The sequence below is a fragment of the Microplitis demolitor genome, chromosome 6 (assembly GCF_026212275.2).
Source record: "Microplitis demolitor isolate Queensland-Clemson2020A chromosome 6, iyMicDemo2.1a, whole genome shotgun sequence".
Lineage (NCBI taxonomy): Eukaryota > Metazoa > Arthropoda > Insecta > Hymenoptera > Braconidae > Microplitis > Microplitis demolitor.
Genome location: NC_068550.1, coordinates 2,308,450 through 2,330,154, shown reverse-complemented (window position 1 = coordinate 2,330,154; position 21,705 = coordinate 2,308,450). Strand labels below are relative to the sequence as shown.

Here is a 21,705-nt window from a genome sequence, read left to right as displayed (position 1 = left end):
TCACCCGCACTTACTGTTAGTACTGAACAATAAAAAATGGCGTCGCAACTCAAAAAAGGACGCACAGTAATGAGCGCGGAAAAATCCAAGCCGCTGATTGGTTTAAAAAAACGCCCTCTGGCGGCTCGCCTCTCAACTTACATTTTAAAATTATTTGGCGGCAATCACTAAGAAAATTCAAATTAAAAATCAAAACTACAATAGAAATATTTAAAATTACACGTAATTAATAAATTTAAATTAATTTTTATAAGAATTTAAATGAAAACAAAAAAAATTACTTTTCATATTCCTCTTTATTAATAAAAATACGAATTTCAATTTAATTTTAAATTCAATTGCATCTACAATAATAACAACTCATAAATTTACAAATCACTAAAAAAATTTGTAAGATTAATTGAAAATTAATCAATTAATCAGTATTGTTACGGAAATACACAACTCCTTAATATCAATCGATACAATAATCAATTAAATTAACCAACTTATTTATTTAAAATAACTTAAGTTACTTAAACAAATCAACGATATAACGAGCAAAAAAAACGTTAACTATTTATTAATAATTAATAATTAATTACTTTCTACTAATCCTTGAGTTAAATTGAGAATCATTCGCAAGCGAGTATACAAAAATGACATTTGTAAATATAACGATATAAATAAATTAATAAACTAATCAATAAATCGATTAATTAATAAACTAAAACGGCTAATATTAATTGTAAATTAATAATTAATACTAAATTTAAATAAAAACACAAATTAATATAAATAAAAGGACGAAAAATCTTGACCAATTTCAGACTTATGTACACGCCCATTACCCAATTATTACAATTACTTGCATAATTATTAATTCATCTTAATAATTATATCTCATATTAATACTTTGATTTATTATTTACTCATTTATTCATATTACCCAAACATAAATATGTTATCGTCATATATTTATAATTATTTTTTCATCATTATAATTTCCCTTCGGTATCAAGTAATAGTAATTATTAATTATACTTAATTAAAAAGTATACCGGATTTTCGTTCATTTGAAGATATTTTAATATCAGTTATTATTCATAAATTAATAATAAAACCATTAAAATATTTAATTAAATGACTATTAAGGCAGTAACGGTAATATATGGCTTACGTGGTTTATCGTTTCATAATAAACCGACGTAATTTAATCCATACCTCTCATTTCTTATATTATTATTTATTAATCCAATGATAAATTTATTAATATTTTACTTATTAAATTCCATTCTCAAGATATGTGCGTGTTTCTATAATTCAAAATCAGCTCGTTCATCATTATCATTATTATTAATATTTTAATAACAATAATTACAATTATTATTATTTTCTTTGGCGAGCTGTCATTGATAATAATGATAATAATTATTATTATTATTTTTGTAAATAACTTTGGTCGGTATATATACAAATAGTATATGTATACTAGACTGGGCCAAAAAAATCGACTATTTTTTTTTCTTTCGAGACTGTGAAAATATTATTCCTGATGACCAAAAAAAAATTATTGTGCAAATTTGAACCCTATTGATATTAAGAGGTGTATCGTTACGACAATTCGTTTTTTGACAGAAATTTCATTTTTACCCAAAACTCGTAAATCATTTATCTGAAAAATTTGAGCAATATATATTCTTAAAGGACATTGAATTTCCTATAATAAATCTCTCTTATTAAATTGACGTAAAACGAGCCGTATCCTTGTAACCGTGCCTTAAATATTGATTTGTTTTTTAAATTCAATGTCCTTTAAGAATATAAATTGCTCAAATTTTTCAGATAGATGATTTACGAGTTTTGGGTAAAAAATGAAATTTCTCTCAAAAAACGAATTGTCGTAACGATACACCTCTTAATATCAATATTAAGGGCTCAAACTTGTACAATAATTTTTTTTGGTCATCAGGAATATTTTCACAGTATCGAAAGAAAAAAAAAATAGTCGATTTTTTTTGCCTTGTCTAATGTATACACTAACGAAATCTAGTAATTAAAAAATGAGACCAAATAAAAATAATAAATCTCTAGGTAAATATACAAATTAATTAATTACCGGTTAATTAAAATAATTAAATGACCTATTAGGCACGAATCTGTTAATTTAAATTGCTAAGTGGTAGTAAATTATACGATTTGTGCCTGGGTTACGTATTAACTATCGGCAGTGCCGCGTTCGACTTCAACTTGACGCATCGCGGATTCAAAATCTTCGAGAACGGTCATGTCGATCGAAGAGACTATTGCTTCGTCATCGATATTATCTGGAGAATCAGAAGCTTCCTCTTCTTCTTCTTCTTCTTCTTCTTCTTGATCTTCTGGTTCGACTGGTCCGTTATCATTGTCATCAAGTTGTTGATTATCACCAGGTGGTTCGAGATCATCTCCCTCATCGGCAGTCAAAGTGTCTTCAGTAATACTTGGATTAAATAAATCGCGCTTGACATTATCGATCTTCACAGACTCTGCTTCTTTATTTGAATCGTTGTGTTCATCACTACGACCGGCAGCCCAACGTCGACAGGCATTTGTGAGATCTGCTTGTAAAGAATCAAGGCTTCTGCGTCCTTGTCTGGGTACGATCTTAAAACATTTTGATTTATTATCACTATCATCAGCATTACTATCAAGAGGAACTTGGACACTGGGACAGGACTGGGGACGATCATTATTTGGCAACGAGAAACTGTAAACCTTTGACGGCTTGTTATCATCAATGATAATAGTATGGGATACTAAGTTTGCTGAAGATGGCGCTGATAGATGCGCTTCTTCCAATTTCAAGTGTTCGGAGGGTTCAGCTCCGTCGGGCTGTCCGGTTTGCAGAGCACCTGCTGATGCTGAAGGTGCTTCGAGTTGATCTTCAGTGAGTCTGCGGTAGAGTCGCTCGACAATTGACCCAGACTTGATATCACTGAGACCTCCGGGTTGAGTACTATCGGGGACGTTATTGGGCTGGTTATTGCTTGAGTTGACTGGACTGAAGGGTTGATTGTCTGGTTGGACGACAGCAGTAATTGTTTCGTCGATGGAGTCAGACTTTGTCTCCACTGGTTCGGAACGGGCTGATTGTTTTTTGTCTCTGGCTTTACGTACGTTATACTTACGTCGTTTTCTTTCAGCTGGTCCAGCTGGTGCACTTGGATTCTTAGCGGCGGGAGCTGACGCCGGTGGTTCCAGGGGTAGGATGCGGTTGAGTCCGGGCACCGCGCGCCCGGAGGACTGCCTGCTATTTCGCACGGCTGACTCGGCGATGATGCGGCCTGAGGTGAACTGATCGTAGAGCATCGCTTGATGATGTCCTTCGGTGATTCGTTGCTCATAGATTGCTTGAGCTGATGATGGGATTGGGATCCCTGATGTTGATGCTGATGCTGAAGTTGTAAGAAGTTGCTGTGATGCTGGTGATCCTGAATCAATTGGACCGATACTGTAGTTGATAATCGGCTGCCCTGGTTGTTGACTAGGATAACTGACGATTGTTGGTCCCGGTTGGATTGGCAAACTGTAGCTAATTGTTGATGGGCATGATGGCTGGCTTTGGTAACGGGTAACGAGTCCACCGACACAAGGATCGGATAGTTTCTTGATGATGAGGTATGAATGTGGTTGCTGGTGCTGGTGTTGGTGCTGCTGGAGGTGCTGTTGATGTTGGAGGTGATGTTGGTGGTGATGATGCTGCTGGTGATGCTGGTGCTGGTGGTGTTGATGCTGATGCCCGGAGTCTGGTGGGCTGACGATGGGCATACCATAGTTGTAGGCAAGCCGCGGGTCTGACTGCATGTAGGGGGCGATGCAGGACTGCTGAGAGGGGAATTGGTTGATGATGACAGGTGAATAGGCGACGGTATTGTCGTTCCCCGCGCCGCTGATAAAGTTATTGGAGATATTGAGTGGACCCGCGAAGAGCGAGTGGTTTGACTGGGTGATGCTGGTGCTGGCGAGGGGACTAGACCCGATCGGGATGAGCTGGATTGAGGTTGGCAACTGTTGGACCCCGAAGTTTGGGTTGAAGTTGGATGTTGTTGCATCAATTTTATGAAATCCACTAGCCGCTTTATTGACTTCTGCGTCTTCTCTTCCTTGTTCAAAAGATCTTGCTTCAGTCGATGCTGGGCCTAGATTTTTAATGATTTCATTGTTTTATTATTTTGTATTTTTATTATCATTATTGATAATTTATTTTAAATGGCTGATGGTTTACGTGAAATAAACTTATAAATCTAACGATGATCATGCCTTCTGTGCAGACTAGATAAGATCAGTCAGTCATTATTTTTTTTTTTTTAACTAAAGACTGAATGATCTTGATTGAAAATAAAATCGTGGGATTTCTATTTTAATAAGCATTTGTAACACATTGGCATAAATAATAAAAATTATTAAAAAAAAATAAATTTAAGAGCTTGCAGGTTTTAAAAAAATAAAAATAGGCTGGATACGTGTCATCTTTGTAAAATAAATCGTGGATTAAAAATAACGAAAACTAAAACTGATAAATAAATAAATGAAATAAAAAGTTGAGCATTCCAACAAAACAAATATCTTAACTTTATAATTATTTTTTGTCTACACAGGCCACAGGACGAACCTGAAGTGACTGGCCGAGCAGCTGGGATCGTTTTTCCAGCTCGTAAACCTGCAATCTCAGATCCGCGTTTCGTTCTCGCTGCTCGTATCTTTCTCTCTCTTTTTCTTCTGCAACGATTATACATTTCGCGGTCAATTTTCATTTTGATATCAATTCTTGTGACAAGTGTACGCGAGTCCTCTCATAAGTTTACTTTCCAAGTACATCGATGCAATAACAAGACCTCAGACTTATAATAAAAAATTATAAAAAGCATTTAAATTAATAATTACCTAATTCCTCAGATTTTTTAACAATCGGACTGATTCTTTCCTCATCTTGAGTCATTTCAAAACATTTTGGGCACTGTCCCGGTGGTGGTGGTGAAATAATGTGGCACGATGGGTGATAACTCGCTGAACAATTATCACAAATTGATAAAATTCCTATAAATAAATAAATTCATTCAATTATTTAAATTCCTCAACTTTAAAAATTTAATTTTCAAAAAAATTTAAATTTATTTTTAAAATTAAAAACCAGGAAATTTTTAGTTTTAAAATTCCCGCGTGAATTTTTAGGCAGAAAAAAAGTTAAAAGAATCTTTTTTTTTTTATTTAAAGTAAAAATTCATATCAATGATTTTACAAATTAGCAGAATTAGTTAAAAACATACCTGGACTCCTACAATTAATGCAGACGACATCGTTTTCTATTTTCTCAATAGTCAAGCTCGAAGGTAGCCCTGGTATATTCATGGCCTTTGACGGTGAACTCTTTGAGGAGTTTGAATTTGAAGTAATTGTTTGGCTTGTGCTACAACCATTTTCTAGTGTTTTGTTGCAACTAACATGAACTGTTTCATTTAAGTTACGAAGAATATTTGGCTTCCCTACGGGCTTTTGAGCGGGAATAAGTGACTTCGAGGTCGACGACTGCGACAAGGAAGACGAGCAAGACGAGGAAGACGATGAGGAAGGTGGGGAGGAGGTCAATGGGACGGTTTTCGGTACACCCGGCTGGGACTTGGTCACTTTATTATTCGATGACGACGACGACGACGACGGTAATGACGGTGGAGGTGGCGGAGACGGGCCATTTAATCGCGCCGTCGTTTGTCTTGTTTGCGGCGCATTGCCCGATTGTAAATATGAATGTCGTTTCTTTTTCTAAATAAATAAATAATTTAATTAATTAGTTGATTAATTCATTGAATAAATAGAATAAACTTAGCGTATAATTAAAATAAAATGAAATTACCGTCGGTAGCTCCCAGTTAGAACAAACAAACTGCGGATTAGCACGACTTCGACGCTTTCGTTCAGCTTTCTTGTTCTGCAACTTATCAAAGTTTGAGGCTGTGATAAGTCCAAGTGTATCGAGAAACTCAGCTTGCTGTAACTCTGGTTTACATTTATCCGACGTTGAAGAGTCATTGTCAGTGTAATTATCAGTGTCATTAAATTTTTCAATTGAATTATCATTTAATAACTCAACAACGTCATCATCTATTGACAAGGTTTCTACTGGAGTTGATGTTTCTCTAAAAAAAAATTATTTTATTTTATAATATCTTCAATTAAACAACAAAATGTACCTGAAGATCGGAACGTTTTTCGCACAACGAAAAAGAAAAAAAAATATGTAATTCGACTCCTTAAATAATTCATATGCGAAACATTTTAGAAATCTAATCATCTAGACTTTTTACTATCAAATTTTTTTTCGTTACGCGAAAAACGTCCCAATCTTTAGGTACATCAATAAAAGGAACCGCTACTTTTTAAAAAATCGAAATCGACCGAGCGCTTGCGTCAAATTAAAATTTTTTTTTAAATTTAAATTAATTATTTCACAAATTTACATTTAAAAAATTAATTTCTTTAGCTTCTTACGCTGGCTCATGACAAAATAAAAAAAAATTTTCAAAAGGAAACGGTTAAATAATTTGACTAATTAACTAATTGAGATAACATACTTGGCACGTAATTTTTTATTGACTCCATTCCTACAATTGTCTTTAGACAACCGTCTGCGTTTGGACAAACCATTTGCTTGAACCTTGACCTGGACAATGTCATCTTTAGCTTGATCATTATCGGGTGTGATATGATTGTTGTTATTACTATTGGCATGATAATTGTTGTTTATGTTGTTGTTATTGTTGGTTAAACCCAAAAGTGAAGCCACTGATACTTTAACGCCGTTAGAATTCTGCGCCTGGTATGCCTCAACTTCTTTGCGCAATCGCTCAACAACTTGCTTCTGCGTACAGACAAAAACCAACAACAAACTTTACTCATTGCTCATAATGGATATTGTATGTTATAGATATAACTTTGTACCCACAGAGCTTTAAACCAAAGCATACAGTCTAATTATTTTTTATTTTATAAAACATTTTTTTTTAAGAGATTTTGCGTATTTTCGCGATGGTAAAACTTTGGTAAATAGTTTGTTTTTGGGCAGGTTTATATAAATAGATATTGAAATAAATATATGACGAGGGTAAATACAATCTGGTTTTCTACATGGGATATATAAAATAAAAAAAAACCTAAGCGCAAATGGAATGAGAATGTATTTAGAATCGATTTTACGGGTTTATAACAACGTCGATAAGCATCCCCTGGGAATCTACAGGTCTCTCATTCACTTACTAAATATATGTATATATATATACTGGAGTACGAATTTCTACTCTAAATAATTACTGTGATTTAAATAATTTACATTTTATTAAATAAGAAAATAAATGTAATTATTGAGTATATTTTACTTTTAACCCAACATTCAATCTTTTTCGTCCATCTTACGGCAATAAAAAATCATTTTTATAGATATTTGTTTAATATGAAAATTATCTATTAATTTTTGCATTGGAAATATTTTTGATTAATTTTTTCCAGTGTCTTTATCTATGTCCATCTTACGGCATTGAATAAATTCTAAACATTTCAACTTTTATTGTCCATCTTACGGCGATGATTAAATTGATTAAAAAAGTTATAAATTATCGATGGTTTAAACATTTAAAAAAAAATTTTCTAGTTTTTGGACTCACGCATCGTCCGGCAAGACAGATAAATCCATCTTACGGCAATGAAAAATTATTTAATTCAATTTTATAGACATTTGTTTAATACAGAAATTATTCATTCAAATGCTAAGACTGTTAAATAATATCTAATTTTTTCCTCTATCTATGGTTGTTTTTAAAATCTAAAACTCATTGTACACTACTGAGGTCGCTACTGGCCTAGTTGTCGATGCGACCTTAAATAAATATAAAAACAAAAAAAAAAATTTTAATTAATTTTTCCATCTATTGTCAAGCTTCAACGTCAACGTCCACTCCACAATAAATAATTTAATTAAATTTCCTGATAGATTAGTTATAACTGATATAACAAAATTGAATTTTATACACCACCATAAAGTTAAAAAGCTCACATAACTTTTGTAATATCGAAAGTGCAAGCACGTAATCATTATTTGTAAAATCTTTAATTTACCGTCACTCGAAATTTAATTTTCAACAATCCGCTTGACTTGAATCTGAAGAAAATTCGAAGAAAAAAAAATAAATCATAATAAACGTCAGTTGAATAAAAAAAACTTGTAAGTCATGGGTTTTTAAATTTGATTACTGACAACAACTTTGTAAAGACATTTTTCCATTCTCTGGAGACATTGAAAAATTCAAAAGTAAAAACGGGAAAATATAAATTTTATAAAATGACACACCCATATATTTATTCAAAATAATATCGAGAGTAAACAGCCACCCGGTAGTAGATATTTAGTGATCGATCGCGACTCCAATAATATTAGCACGCAAGAAAAAACTCTTAAAGAATTTAAAACAAGATTTTAAGAGTTACTCTGCCTACCAAACAAAACGGAATAATTTATCATAACATCAATAGACCAAGATTATTGTTTCAAAAGATAACGTACAATTTTCAATGAATTATTGACGATATCCGATCGTTTCAATTTTATTTTATTATAATTATCGACTATATTTAAATTTTTGTTTCCGCTTTTGCTTTCTGGATAAAAGCATTTTTTAAATTTATAGTTTACACTAAAGTGACTTTAAAATTTTCAAATCTTTTTTAAATGCAAATTTCGTATGATTAATTTCAAATGCGCTGCGAAACAAAGAAACTTGGCAACTGAAATTACTTTTTTTTTTGCAGTAGTTCCTGTTTTCATATTCTTCTTCCATCATTAATAAGTAAAAATTTTGTACGAGTTTTTGTTAAAAAAACAACAAAAAAAAAAAGAAGGGAAAATAAAGACACTTAAAGTAAAACTCAAGGCGTCGTACCAAAGTGGCTGTATAACGATTTTTAAGCTAGCTGCGCCGTGACACGGCAATTTTGATACTTTTTTTACCGTCATTATTGTTACTATCACGATTATTATATACATATATCTATTACCTTTACATAAATTCAAATTACACGAACATGGAAGGATTTATTTTAATTTTTAAATTGATAAATAAACGAGCGAGTGTAATTTGTAAATGTAAATGTTTGTCCATTTCTTTTTTTTTTCAGGAAAACAAACTCACCCTCGAAAAAAAAAAAAAAGTAAAAATACAATTAAATTTAATGAATAATTACAAACTATAAAAGTTCACGCATAATTTAATTTGAAACAAGTTTTAAATTAAATATTTACAACAATTAAAAAGTTGCCGCGAAAACATTTTTAAATAAATAAATTTGTAATTTTAATTTTAATGTAAATAATTTACGCCGGCATATTAATTTATACTTTACATATTTAAAAAAATATAAAAAATAATAAAATCAATATGATATTAATTAAAATCTAAAGTTACAAAGTTTTACCAACTCGGATCGTATTTAAATCATTAACAAGTTGTATTCTCTATCCCGTTTACTACACAAGCGGAACCTGAAGAAAAATAATTTCAAAGACGGAACAAATTTACGAGTAGAAGGAAATATATAATACAGTAACGAAACGTTTTGTGAATAATATTAAATAACACGTCAGGAAATAATTTATCGAGTAAGCGGACGTAATTTGCGGGTACATTCAAATTGCATAACAGAGATCAATAATAAATAAATTTAAATTGGGAATTGTTATACGTATATATTTCTATTAATAGTTAAATAGAAAAAATTATCTACCGATATACATTTATCTAAGCCCAAATTATCTATAAATTTATCTTACAGTTCATATTTCGAAGCGCGTGCGTATTAATGGCGGGAATTTTAAATATAATATCGAGCGACGCGATCGCAACAGAATCCGTAGGATCTCGTACTTTTTTTTTTACTATACGTAATATTATATCCGTACGTACATAGTCGGTTATATTGCTTTGAATAACGTATATATATATATGAAGATATGGAAGGGATAGAAGTAAAGAGAGATGAGAAGAATGGAGAATGAGATAAATGATGTAGAATATATAGATATATATATATATATATAGGAAAAGATGGAAAGACGGGTAGGTCGTAGTCGGGCTGCTGCTGCTGCTCCTCTGCGGTTTCAATTGGAAAGCTAGAGGAAGATCAATAAGAACCAGGTTGCCGTTCGCGTGCCGTCGACGATTGGACGACAGAGTTAAATCTTATGCGTTATTGGCGCGCTTAACTTGCTATGAAAAGTAATTAGCTAAAAAATTACTATGATCGATAAATATTTCTACAAACAAGATCAACTTTTAAAAATGGAAGCTCTTAAATTGTTTTTTTCTACTCCGGACAGTAACAAATTAAAAATCTACATGCCACAAATCGATTTATTAGAAGATATTAGAGACGTTTAATGGGAAACGGCTTGAAGATCCAAGTTTTAAAATGATAAGTCAAGTTTCCGAATAATCCCGAACGATTTTAACGTCCCTAACTTAAACTCTATAGAGGTGACGACCTTGTAGATGTTGGTACGTTCCGTTCAAAACTTCGGTGAAACTTTTCCAACAAACCGACAACAATGCTATAGATCATTTTTTTTTAAAACTTTATTTTTATTTAACTTTTTAAAAAGTTTAATTATGCCAGTTGTTTATATTTTATCATCAGGATTAATTATCCATGTTATTTAAAATCTCATTTTAGTTTTTTATTCTGTTTAAATCAATGAAGAACAATCAGGTTGGCTTCTTGCCGCATTCCCCGAGGTCATTAATAATTCGATTACAATCGATAACTTCTTGTCGTTATAAGAGTAATCTTTTTTTTTGTTTTGTTTTATTTATTAGCTGTACTCAGTTTTCGTTTTTCCTCAACACATCTTTCCGATCTCAAGACCCCATTGCTATGCCATTAATAATTCAGAGCTTCCTTTTAGTGAAGTAATGCAACGGTAGAGGGCAGAGAGCTATTAATAGTTAATGCAAATAGTAGATCATTATCAATAATAGTAAAATAGGCAGATAAATATATGGCAAAGTAGATTAAAAAGTTATCTATTTTTGCCGACTATTCAGCACAATATACAATATAAAATGTATATTAACGATCGATGTTACTAGTCCGCGTCAGCACTGCAGCAACTTTGTAAGATGCGACGAATCACATCCACGATGCGCAACTGGTGATAAAAATAATAAAACTTTTAAATCATTTTTTTATAAACTAAATCGTTGTAATGAAAATTTTATACTATCAAACTCTGGATTTATGGCTTCCTATTATACAATTAATCATTTAAACCCATTAATTATTCGGATAACCGGAAATATTTAATGTCATTCGTTAAATTTCATTATTAATTTTGGTTCACTTGAAACCAATAAACGGAAAAACAGTAGCCGGAAATAAACAATCGATAAAAATGGGTTTTAAATATCAAGCGGAATTAGAGATAATTTACAGTAAGTTGGGAAAATTATTTTCATTGTACTTTTTAACGTCATTCGATTTATTGGTTTTAGTATAAAAGTCTATTGAAAATTAAATAGAATAATTCAATTTGTTGACTAGAATTTTAAACTTTTTACTCATGTATTTTTAAAATTAAAAACAAATGTCTGATAGAAAAACCGATTGATTTTGCCAAAAAAAAATTAATAGTTTCGTTAAAAATTACGAGTGCAATTAACACCTTCTTGCGAATAATTATTTGTTTAGTTATGTACTTCTCCGCATACATAGATACCATGCCCATTTCTACACATATTTTTGTTAATTGGAATTTGTTATAAAATATATTATGTAATTCATGTACTTGGAACCCTAGAAATGACTTTGCTGAGTTCACTATTACTAAATAAATAAATAAATAAACACAAGTACGTGTTAAATATTCCAATGTATAAAATTATTTAAAAATTATATGCCCGTTTGTAATGAAACGAGTACCCAAGAAAATAATTTTTCACAGAATGTAAACTTTCAATGTGTGACCTTGTTGCGGCTAAATAAAATCAAGCATCTGTCACAGAGGAAGGTATCATAAGGTAAGAGGTAGGGAAAGGTATAGAGTAATGATAAATATATAGCAACAATCACCTGGCATCGCCCGAGGGAAACTATCTGAAGCTGAATTTGTTGTATTTGTCCGCGTATATCGACATTCTGAAACATTTAGTAGACAAATTATTTTAAATTGTACGATTATCTAATTATTTTTATATAGTATATTTATTAATAACTTAAATACTGAGATTTAGTTATTGATAACTGTATTTGAGATAATACTGTATAATTTGTATTTAAAAACTTACATTCGGGTCATCCTTGAGTTTCCCCACGCAAACCTAAAAGTTTAATAAAAAAATTTAATCAAGTTTATGTTGATGAAGATAAAAAGTTTTTCTATTGTTGTATTAACAGTAATTATTATGATGATAAATGTTTTAATAATGATTAAAATATATGCTGCTGAGTTATGCAAAATAGTCAATGTAATTTTAAACAAGGGAAGTATACTGAAGACAAATTATGAGAGACAGTAGAGCCAAAACTAATCTGCAGCTATTGTCATCTACATCGGCTCTGAGAAGGCCACGTAATTTCAAAGTTGTATAGAAATTACTCGCGTAGAAATTATTAAGTTGCAGACGCAAACATTCCCTAGGAAATTTATTTTAAAATGTTTTACTCATGTAATTATTGTGTTATATATTTTAATTGGATTAATTGATTATATTATTTTTAAACAAAGTAATTTTAACGATGTATAAAAATATGATTGCTTGAAAAAAAACACTCATCTGTTTTATTACATTTTTTTCCTCGCAATTTATAATTAAAAGCACTCAGTTATGGAAATGCAATAAAAGATATTTGAGAAAATTTTATGTATATATAAGAAAATTTATGAGAAATCAAAATAAAGTCAAATTTGAGGAAATTTGTGTTGATTCTGTTAAAGCGCGGAATAAATTGGACAATTTGAAACATAAATTTTAATATAAATGAGGGAAATAAACAAGTGGGTCTAGATAGATAAGCTTGGAGTGAATTTCGTAATAAATAAAATTTTAAAGAAATTTAATAAATCAGATTTAATTTTTCACAATAGCTTCCGTACAATTTAAAAAAAAATGTTATGAGAAAATATTATTAATATGCATTAAAATTTACTTGCAGAAATTTCGCTTAATATTTAAATATAATACTTTGAAAATATTGTATGATTAAAATATGCGAATAATAATAATCGCAATCTGTTTAAAACAAAACTTTAGTTCATCATTTTCTTAACTTTTCCGAGCTTGAGTCACGATTCCAACGGAAAATCAATGTTTTTATGAATTTCAACTTTCAATTATATTAAGAAATTCTTTACATATTAGAATATGTACAATAAAAATATAGAAAAATTTTTTTTTCAATTTACACGAAAAATAATTTTAAAAAGTTCGTTTCCAAAATGTTCCAAAAATGATCACAAAGTGAACTTCAAAATTTGAAACAATCTCAAACTTTCAATTGATTATTTTTGTGATTTTATAAAATCAACAGTAAAACAATTTTTCATTTCCTAACCTCGTTCTTGAAAAGTTCTGATGAGAGTCACAAAAGTTCATTATTAGTTAGGAAGTCTTTTTATTTATCAATGTTTTTCAAACTGAATTATTTTGCTTTAAAAAGTTTCAAAAAAACATGCCTATAAATCATTCAGTTAAAATCTTTTTTTACGCTCCAATTTTTTCAAACTTCCAAAACTGATAAAAACATTCAAAAGTCAGAATAGTCTCTAGTTTTGAAATTCCTTTCTATTAATGTTTTTCTAACAAAGTTTCTCTGTTAAAAAAAACATTCATTTTGATGTTAATTACAATATTACAATTAGTCACACATACAAGTTCAAAAATTTCTTAACAATAAAATTTTATTAAATAAACAGAATCATTTTTCTTTTAATTTGACTAATTATTTTTTCAAAGGAGTAAAACAGTTGATCCTTTTAAAAATAATAAATAAAATATTTATTAACTCGAATTAACTCGACAAAAGTAATAAGAAAAGTAATATATATCATTTGAAAATGAAATATAAAATAATAATGAAATAAAACATAAGTAAAGAACGAGAACTAACTAGAAAGGGAAACTAACTCTGTCATTATTCTCATCCTATAAACTTTTCAAAAGTTTAGTTTTAAACTTTGAGAATGTTTCGCCCTGTTACGATTCCCCACTTCCCTTTTGCTTCTACAGCAAAGTGTTTTCATCTCACAATAGGCATTTTTAAATTTTCCTTATTTCCGTCATACATTTAAATATATCATTCATTATCTCTCGCTTTTTTAAACTCAAAAAAAAAAAAAAAAAAATAAAATAAATAAAACTACAACTCCAGTCTACATATTTAATATTTACTTCATGCTGGTTAAAAATTTTTTCACGGTTGATAATTTATCTGATGAAAGTATTGATTTCTACTTCGAATATCATTTTTATTAAATTTCAATTATCCATTAAATTAATGAAATTTTAAATATTAAATTACAAAGATAATTTAATTAATTACACACGCAAAAGGTATTCAAATTACGTTTTATATTTTTTATTCAAAAAAAAAATATATATATATTTAATATTTCAACTTCGTAATTTAATGTATAAAATTATTATTTACTTTGATGGAAATTTTCGCTTTCAAGTAATTTCTGTAAATTGAATTAATAAATAAAAAAAAATACTTTGATAACTACAGCTAATACATTAATATTAATTTAGTTAACACAGACATAGTTTGTAGCTAATAAATAAATTTTCTAAAAGTATAAGAGTAAGAGAAAGTGAATAAAACTCATGACTAAAATTTATATTATTTTATCACTATTATTTTAATCCTATTGTTATATAAACTTTTAAATTATAATTATTATTTATTTTTTTTGTATCAATTATTGATTTGAATAAAAGTCTCGATGTTTATTGAGACGAAATAAAAATCTAAAATATTACGGAGAAATTTTTAAATTTGATAAGTAATTAAAAAAATAATTTATATTCAATAATAGGATTTTTCATTTTTGTTTAAAAATAATTTCTATTAAATCAATAATTTTTTTTGTAATTAAATTATGTAATAATTTAATTTTTTATAGACAAGAAATTAAAAATAATAAACGTCATTAAATAATAATTAGAGAATGTTGATCCTAACGTTTCATTCAAGAGTAAATTTAATGTAGTTATCAATTATTAAGTGTAATTAGAAAAAAAATACTAAAGATCATTTAATATAATTACAGAAAAGACAAATCAATAAGTGTTTTTTTTTATTTATTTATAAAACTGTTAAGTATTTTTAAAATTAATTGGAAACTAAAGTTTAATGAACTTGAAAGTTTAAGTAGACTTTTACAGCTAGTGAATTACATAATTATAATAAATAAAAATTTATCGATTTTCGGGCAACTTTTTATTTTCTACTAACCTCAAGCTCGGAAAGTTTAAACAGAAATTTACAGAACGTACTTTAGTACTGCTGTGTAATTCTATATACTGAAATCACTGGAAAATAATAAAAATTTTAAAAAACTTCAAAACTGTGATTGTAAAACAAACAAAATTACCTAAAAATCTCTTAAATAAAAAAAAAAAAAATAATTTTTTGCCCTCTTGAAAATCACTAAATATATAAAACATTAAAAACTTATCATCAGTTTTTTTCTAACAAACAAAAGAGCTCAATTACTTCCACATTTCATAAAAGGCGCTCATAAAATTTAACTATTTCCTATTTCAATTACCAACAAATCTATGAGTGTGAGTGTAGCAGACATCAGACAAAATTAATATCATAAATTAATAGACAATTCACTTTTAAAAACTTATCAATAGAAAAATTTTGTAAAAAATGATTACCAGAAATTTTAAAAAAAGTTCAATTATTTATAATCGAATAATTAAATTATTATACATATATATATATTTAAAATATTTTTTTCCCTCCTAGGTTATGTTTGTGATATATAATTTAGTCAATTGGTCCTATAATTTAATAATCTTATACAATACAAAGTTAAATAACACATCTAATTGATAACCGTATTATCTATATATGCACATACAGATGCGCAGTCAAATCAACACACACTTATCTCCATACATACGTACATACATACATACATATATACATTCATACATACGTACATACATACATATATATATATAAATGTCTCCATACATCTATAAATAAGAAATAATACGATATTAAATCTTCAATTTAAATGTGCAACGCAATTAATTATCTATCGTAAGTAAAACGGGTAAAATGGTATCCATCGCTGCTAAAACTTGAGGTCGCTGTCTCGGATCTCAAGCTAAATTTTTTCATACATTACTTTTACCAAAAATTCCTCAACCCCATCACCATCAATTTTTTAACCTTCTTTATTTATTTACATATTTGTTTATTTCTCAATTTTAAAAAATTACGCACAAACACACCCATTACATATATAAATATATGTATATGTACTTAAGAGAATGAGCTAGTTACAGTTAATGATGATGATGATGATGAGTCTACTTAGTTGTTTTCGCGCGCCAGCAAGACGTCCTGGGACAATCTTACGCGCGTTGCGGCTTATCGACATTATCCGGGCTACATATTACTCAATAATAATAATAATCATAATAATAATAGTAATAAATTTAAATTACCACCATTATTATTGAAAAAAAAATTTTTAAAGCCTAAAACAATAAACAATCAATTACAAATGAACCGGAAGTAATATATAATGTCCAATAAAAAAGCTAGCCTTGAAGATCGATAAAATTGCCTTGAAATTAATCTCGTTCAATAAAATATAACTAAAATATATTTAATAAGTGCAAAAGCAAATATATCAAAAATTAATCAAACACTTAATGACCTAATTAATTTAAATTTTAAATTACAATAAAAAAAAAAAAAAAAAAAAAAAACGTTTTATAAAAATTACCTGATGATCACAAATGGCGTTCTTCAATTTATTTTGCACCAAAATAATTTCCTTCTGCAATCCTTTTGATATCTCCATCATGATAAATATTTATTTAAAAAATTAAAAACTTAAGTCTTGAAATCCAAATCCACCGCGGCGTTATTTAACTTTTAGGTGTTTATTGGTAAACGCGTGTCCCTGTCTCTTGCGCGCGTACTAAAAAAAAAATATGTAATTGTAGTTAAGTTTAAGTATCAGTATTAGTGTAAGTGAATATGAGTATGAGTATGAGTTTAATGTTAGTATTAGTATTAGTTTAAATTTAAGTATAGTATGAGTACGAGTGAGTAAAACTAAACAATAACTATAAGTTAAATAGCAAACAAGAGAGACAGATACAAGAGCATTAAAGTGGGAGTTGCAAGTTGAGAGTGGAGCTGACGAATTTGTTGTAAAGAGGGAGAGAGAGTACACACGTACACGATACAACACGCCAGTACGCCACACTCGTAAAACCGGTGGACAAAACCCCGTCGTTATATTATAACTAACGCACTATTTTACTTTATTTTTTATACCCGATTTACTAATTACACTTTAATCACTCCATTGTTTTTTACTTAACCAATAACTCAATGAACAATTACATGTTTATTAAAATATAAATTTTACTATTAATATATAATATAAGTGTTATATACTTTTATTAAATTTTTACTCTTATTGTCCAGTCTCGAATATCCCAAATAATTGTGATAGTTTTTATAATAAAATCTACGTGATCCTCCGCCGGATAAGTCACGGCACAGAGCGCGCACGACGAACAACCCACCACGACGGAGGCCCACGGGCACTTGTCCGTTCTGATCTTCTCCCAAACTAAACCTCACTTACACATGCACATATATATATACATACCTTTAACAACACCAACTCCTGAACTCCCTGACTACCCTCTGTCTTTACATCTACCTCTACCTCTACATTCAATACACTAGTGTAATTCTTGCCCCTCTTGTCTATCAGGGATCGGGGAGCTGTAGCTCAAGTCACTGAAATTAAATTACTGATATTACATTTTCACACAAATTCAAAAAAAACTAAAACTTGTTACGGAACGACAATGATAAATTATATATATTTATTCTTCACACACAAATATAATTTTTTATATGTATATATATGTGGAATATATTAATATTGTCTTTAATATGAATGTATAACACGCGCATACGCAGTAACATTAATTTTAATACACAGATAGAAACTAGCGACACTGACGACATAAACTATAAATTAAAACCAATACAAAACTTATTAATTACTTTAAATACTCATAATTTATCTAATTACTTTTATTTTACGTTCATTAGTTCAGGAAATTGGTTATTTTTTGAATGATAAATTTTTAAATGACAAATGACTGAACAAAAACGCGCGTTTATTTACTTCTAAACTTCAATTTATATATGTATATAAATATATACAATATTACATATATATATATTTTTTTTTATATATTAAAAAATATATTGGGGTGTAGTAAAAAGATTAAAGGAGTTGCCGCTCATAATAGCGCCATTTTTTAAATATGAGCATTTGGGCGCGTAAATTTAAAAAGTTAAAATTTTAAATTTATTAGTAAATTTTTAAAAATTTGTAGATTTTGTGTTTTAATTAATAGGTAGAGATATTAATCAAAATTTTAATAGAATTTATAATAAAGTTATGGAGTAATTAAAGTAATTAGGTTGGGGTATAGATAATTTAGAGGTTAAGTGACATTTGTAAACTTGACTCACGCGCAAAGCATAAAAAAAAGAGCGTTGCTTAATAAATATATAATTTTGATATTTAATATTGATATTATTAATTATCAATAAACTTTAATAGCTAATAGTAACACGTATGTCAAGGTAAATTGTTTACAAACATAAATTATTTGTTTTTTGGTTATTTTTAGTAATTTTTTTGTCTTTTCATTTTGAGGTTATGTTTTTTTTTATCAACAACTAAATTATTAATTATTATTTTATAGTTTATGAGTTAATTATACAATTTAAAGTACTTTTGGTAATAGTTGAGGGTTTGAAATTTCTTTTTTAATGCTTGAGAAATTTACAATTTCAAATATAAACTTAACCTAATATATATAAATAAAATTTTAGTGATGGCTAATAAACGTAACGCTACGAGTGAATTAAACTACGACAATTGGAACTGTGAAGACGAACCAGAAGATGCGGGAACATTCACAACAGCACCACCAGAAGAGTTACAAAAACGAGTTGTCAAGACAGCTAAACGTAGATTACCCGCTGGATCAGAAGTAATTATTCTTATTTTTATTATATACCATCTTGGACCATAAACTTGATGACTTTTAAAAGATTCATTGCAAAAGCTCTGGTTTATGTAAAATTATTCCATATCTCTTAATTACACGTCTAAATTTTAAATTAATGGATTAATTACATTAATCACTTTTTAAATAGCTTTGTAATTGAAAGATAGTTGGATATTGTTGTATAAATTATAAACGAAATATATTTAAAGAACTCGCAATTGTCCAAAATTTGCTCTTTAATAATTTATATACCACAGCATTAATTTTTTTTTTTATAAATTTAATTTAGGCTTCAACGAAAAATGCATTCGGAAGTTTCTCCGGCTTCAAAGTGACACAAGCAGCAGCCCCATCAGCAGTCTTTAGTTTTCTAAAAAAACCAACGACGTCAACACCAACATCCACAGCGTCCAGCAACGTCTTTGCAAAAATAGCAACCCCAGCAACCAATGGTACTAAAGTTACCGAAAACGGCCTTGTACCATCAACTTCTATCACGAAGCTCAGCGACTCTCTGAAACCCACCATCACTTCTAGCAAATCTGCTTCAGTCGAAGAAGCAGTCAACAATAACAAAAAATTATTCGAAACCTCTTCAGAGTATTACGCGAAACTAAAAGGTCTTAATCAGAGCGTGAGTCAATGGATAAAAACACATGTAGATTCTAATGCTTTTTGCATTTTGACTCCAATTTTCCGCGACTACGAACGATACCTCAAGGAAATAGAAACCCAGTATGGGAAATCATCCTCATCTTCATCAACATCTTCAGCATCAGCTGAAGAGAAAGCAGATGCAAATAAATCTAAAAATATTTCACAAGCTCAATCAACAGAGTCAGCTAAGGCATCAACGAGTGATCCTAAACCTGCTTCAATATTCGGATCGACAAAAACTAAAAATATTTTTGGCGGAACCGCCAGCTCACAAGTGAGTTCTTTAACTAAAGAATCAACGGATAGTAAAGAAGCACAAGATAAACTTGATATTAAAACAAATAATGATAAAGATAAGGACCTAGATAAAGATAAAGATAAAAATAAAGATCAAGCTGACAATAAATTAGAAAATAAATCATTAACATTCCCACAAGCAAGCTCGCTCTTTAGCTTTGGACAATCAAATACCGGAGCACCGGCCGCTAGTTTTAGTTTTGGAGGCGCAAAGTCATTCAGCTTCGTCTCAAACGTCGTCTCCAAAGATTCCAAGGACGACAACGATGACAAAGAAGACGAAGACGAGCCACCGAAGGTCGAAATAAAACCTATTACTGAGGACGGCGCGATTTATGAAAAAAGATGCAAAGTATTTTTTAAAAATAAAGAGACTGGGGCATTTAGTGACCGCGGTATCGGGGTTCTCTTTCTCAAGCCCACGCCCAATGGAAAAACTCAGCTGATCGTACGCGCAGAAACAACTCTAGGTAATTTATTGCTCAATACTTTGCTGACAAAAGCCGTTCCTACTAAGAAAGTTAATAAAAATACGGTAATGCTGATGTGTTTGCCACTTGCCGACTCGGTTCCGCCTCCAGTTCCGGTCTACCTCAGGGTCAAGACCAGTGAGGACGCTGATGCTCTCCAGGAAGCTCTAGAAAATAATAAAAAATAATTAGTTTATTTATTGAACAATTGATTATTCATTTTTTTTATATATTTTTTTTTCTCGCATATCGATTTGTCGATACTAAAATTTCCGTTAATAAATTTGTAAGTGGTTACTTTTGATTTATTAATTAGTTAATTTAATAACTAATTATACTGCAGATATCAAATCATCATGATGAGCATTATAAATTTATTAACATTTTTTTTTTTTTTGTAAAAATCAATGGAAATTGAAATTGATCCATGTGGGCGATAGTTACAATTTTTTTATATTAAAATAAAAAACTAAATTCGTAATAATGTTTTAATACTTTTTAAGTCATTGTAAAGTAATCAAATTTGGTTTAGTAATTATTAGTTATTGTTTAATTGATCAGTGCCCATATAAATTTAGATAATTTAATTTTTTATTGATGTAATTGTAACTGTCAATTTAATATTATGTAAATAATTGCTAATAAAAAAATAAATGACAGAAATTTATAATTTATTATCATTAATAAATACCACTGCTACGATACTTCATCAACAAGATGATTAGCAAACGCAGCAGGCCAACTATCATTGTCTACGTAGGCGAAATGATCCGAGGATAACAACCTTCAGCATCCGCGATACCAGAAGCTCAACTTGCGACGAACAAGTGGGTATTCTAGCATTAGCTAATGCTAGAATAGATACTAAAGACTGATTCATCTCTTCTAGGTCGTCAATAATCAGTATAATATGCATGACACGG

General features: G+C 29.5%; 2 protein-coding genes across 4 annotated transcripts; one reads left to right on the top strand and one right to left on the bottom strand.

The window, feature by feature from the left end:
• Nucleotides 1-374: 374 nt before the first annotated feature.
• LOC103576278 (uncharacterized) lies at nt 375-18,276 on the bottom strand. Of its 3 annotated transcripts, none has more exons than XM_008556430.2 (9): nt 17,930-18,276; nt 17,030-17,227; nt 12,345-12,377; nt 12,130-12,195; nt 6,591-6,877; nt 5,873-6,155; nt 5,289-5,781; nt 4,906-5,058; nt 375-4,160 (listed from the first exon to the last, which is right to left on the bottom strand). In XM_008556430.2, exons 2-9 carry the CDS (start codon nt 17,108-17,110, stop codon nt 2,197-2,199), a joined length of 3,360 nt encoding a protein of 1,119 aa, XP_008554652.1. In that variant the 5' UTR covers nt 17,111-17,227; nt 17,930-18,276; the 3' UTR covers nt 375-2,196. The 3 variants fall into 3 exon arrangements, with proteins under 3 accessions (XP_008554652.1, XP_008554650.1, XP_008554651.1); XM_008556428.2 differs by lacking the exon at nt 17,930-18,276 and adding an exon at nt 17,492-17,866; XM_008556429.2 differs by lacking the exon at nt 17,930-18,276 and adding an exon at nt 17,713-17,866.
• Nucleotides 18,277-18,603: 327 nt separating this feature from the next.
• LOC103576279 (nuclear pore complex protein Nup50) lies at nt 18,604-21,368 on the top strand. Its single transcript, XM_008556431.2, has 3 exons — nt 18,604-18,927; nt 19,180-19,340; nt 19,648-21,368. The coding sequence occupies exons 2-3, from the start codon at nt 19,182-19,184 to the stop codon at nt 20,968-20,970; spliced, it is 1,482 nt and encodes a 493-aa protein (XP_008554653.1). The 5' UTR covers nt 18,604-18,927; nt 19,180-19,181; the 3' UTR covers nt 20,971-21,368.
• The last annotated feature ends 337 nt before the right edge of the window (nt 21,369-21,705 follow it).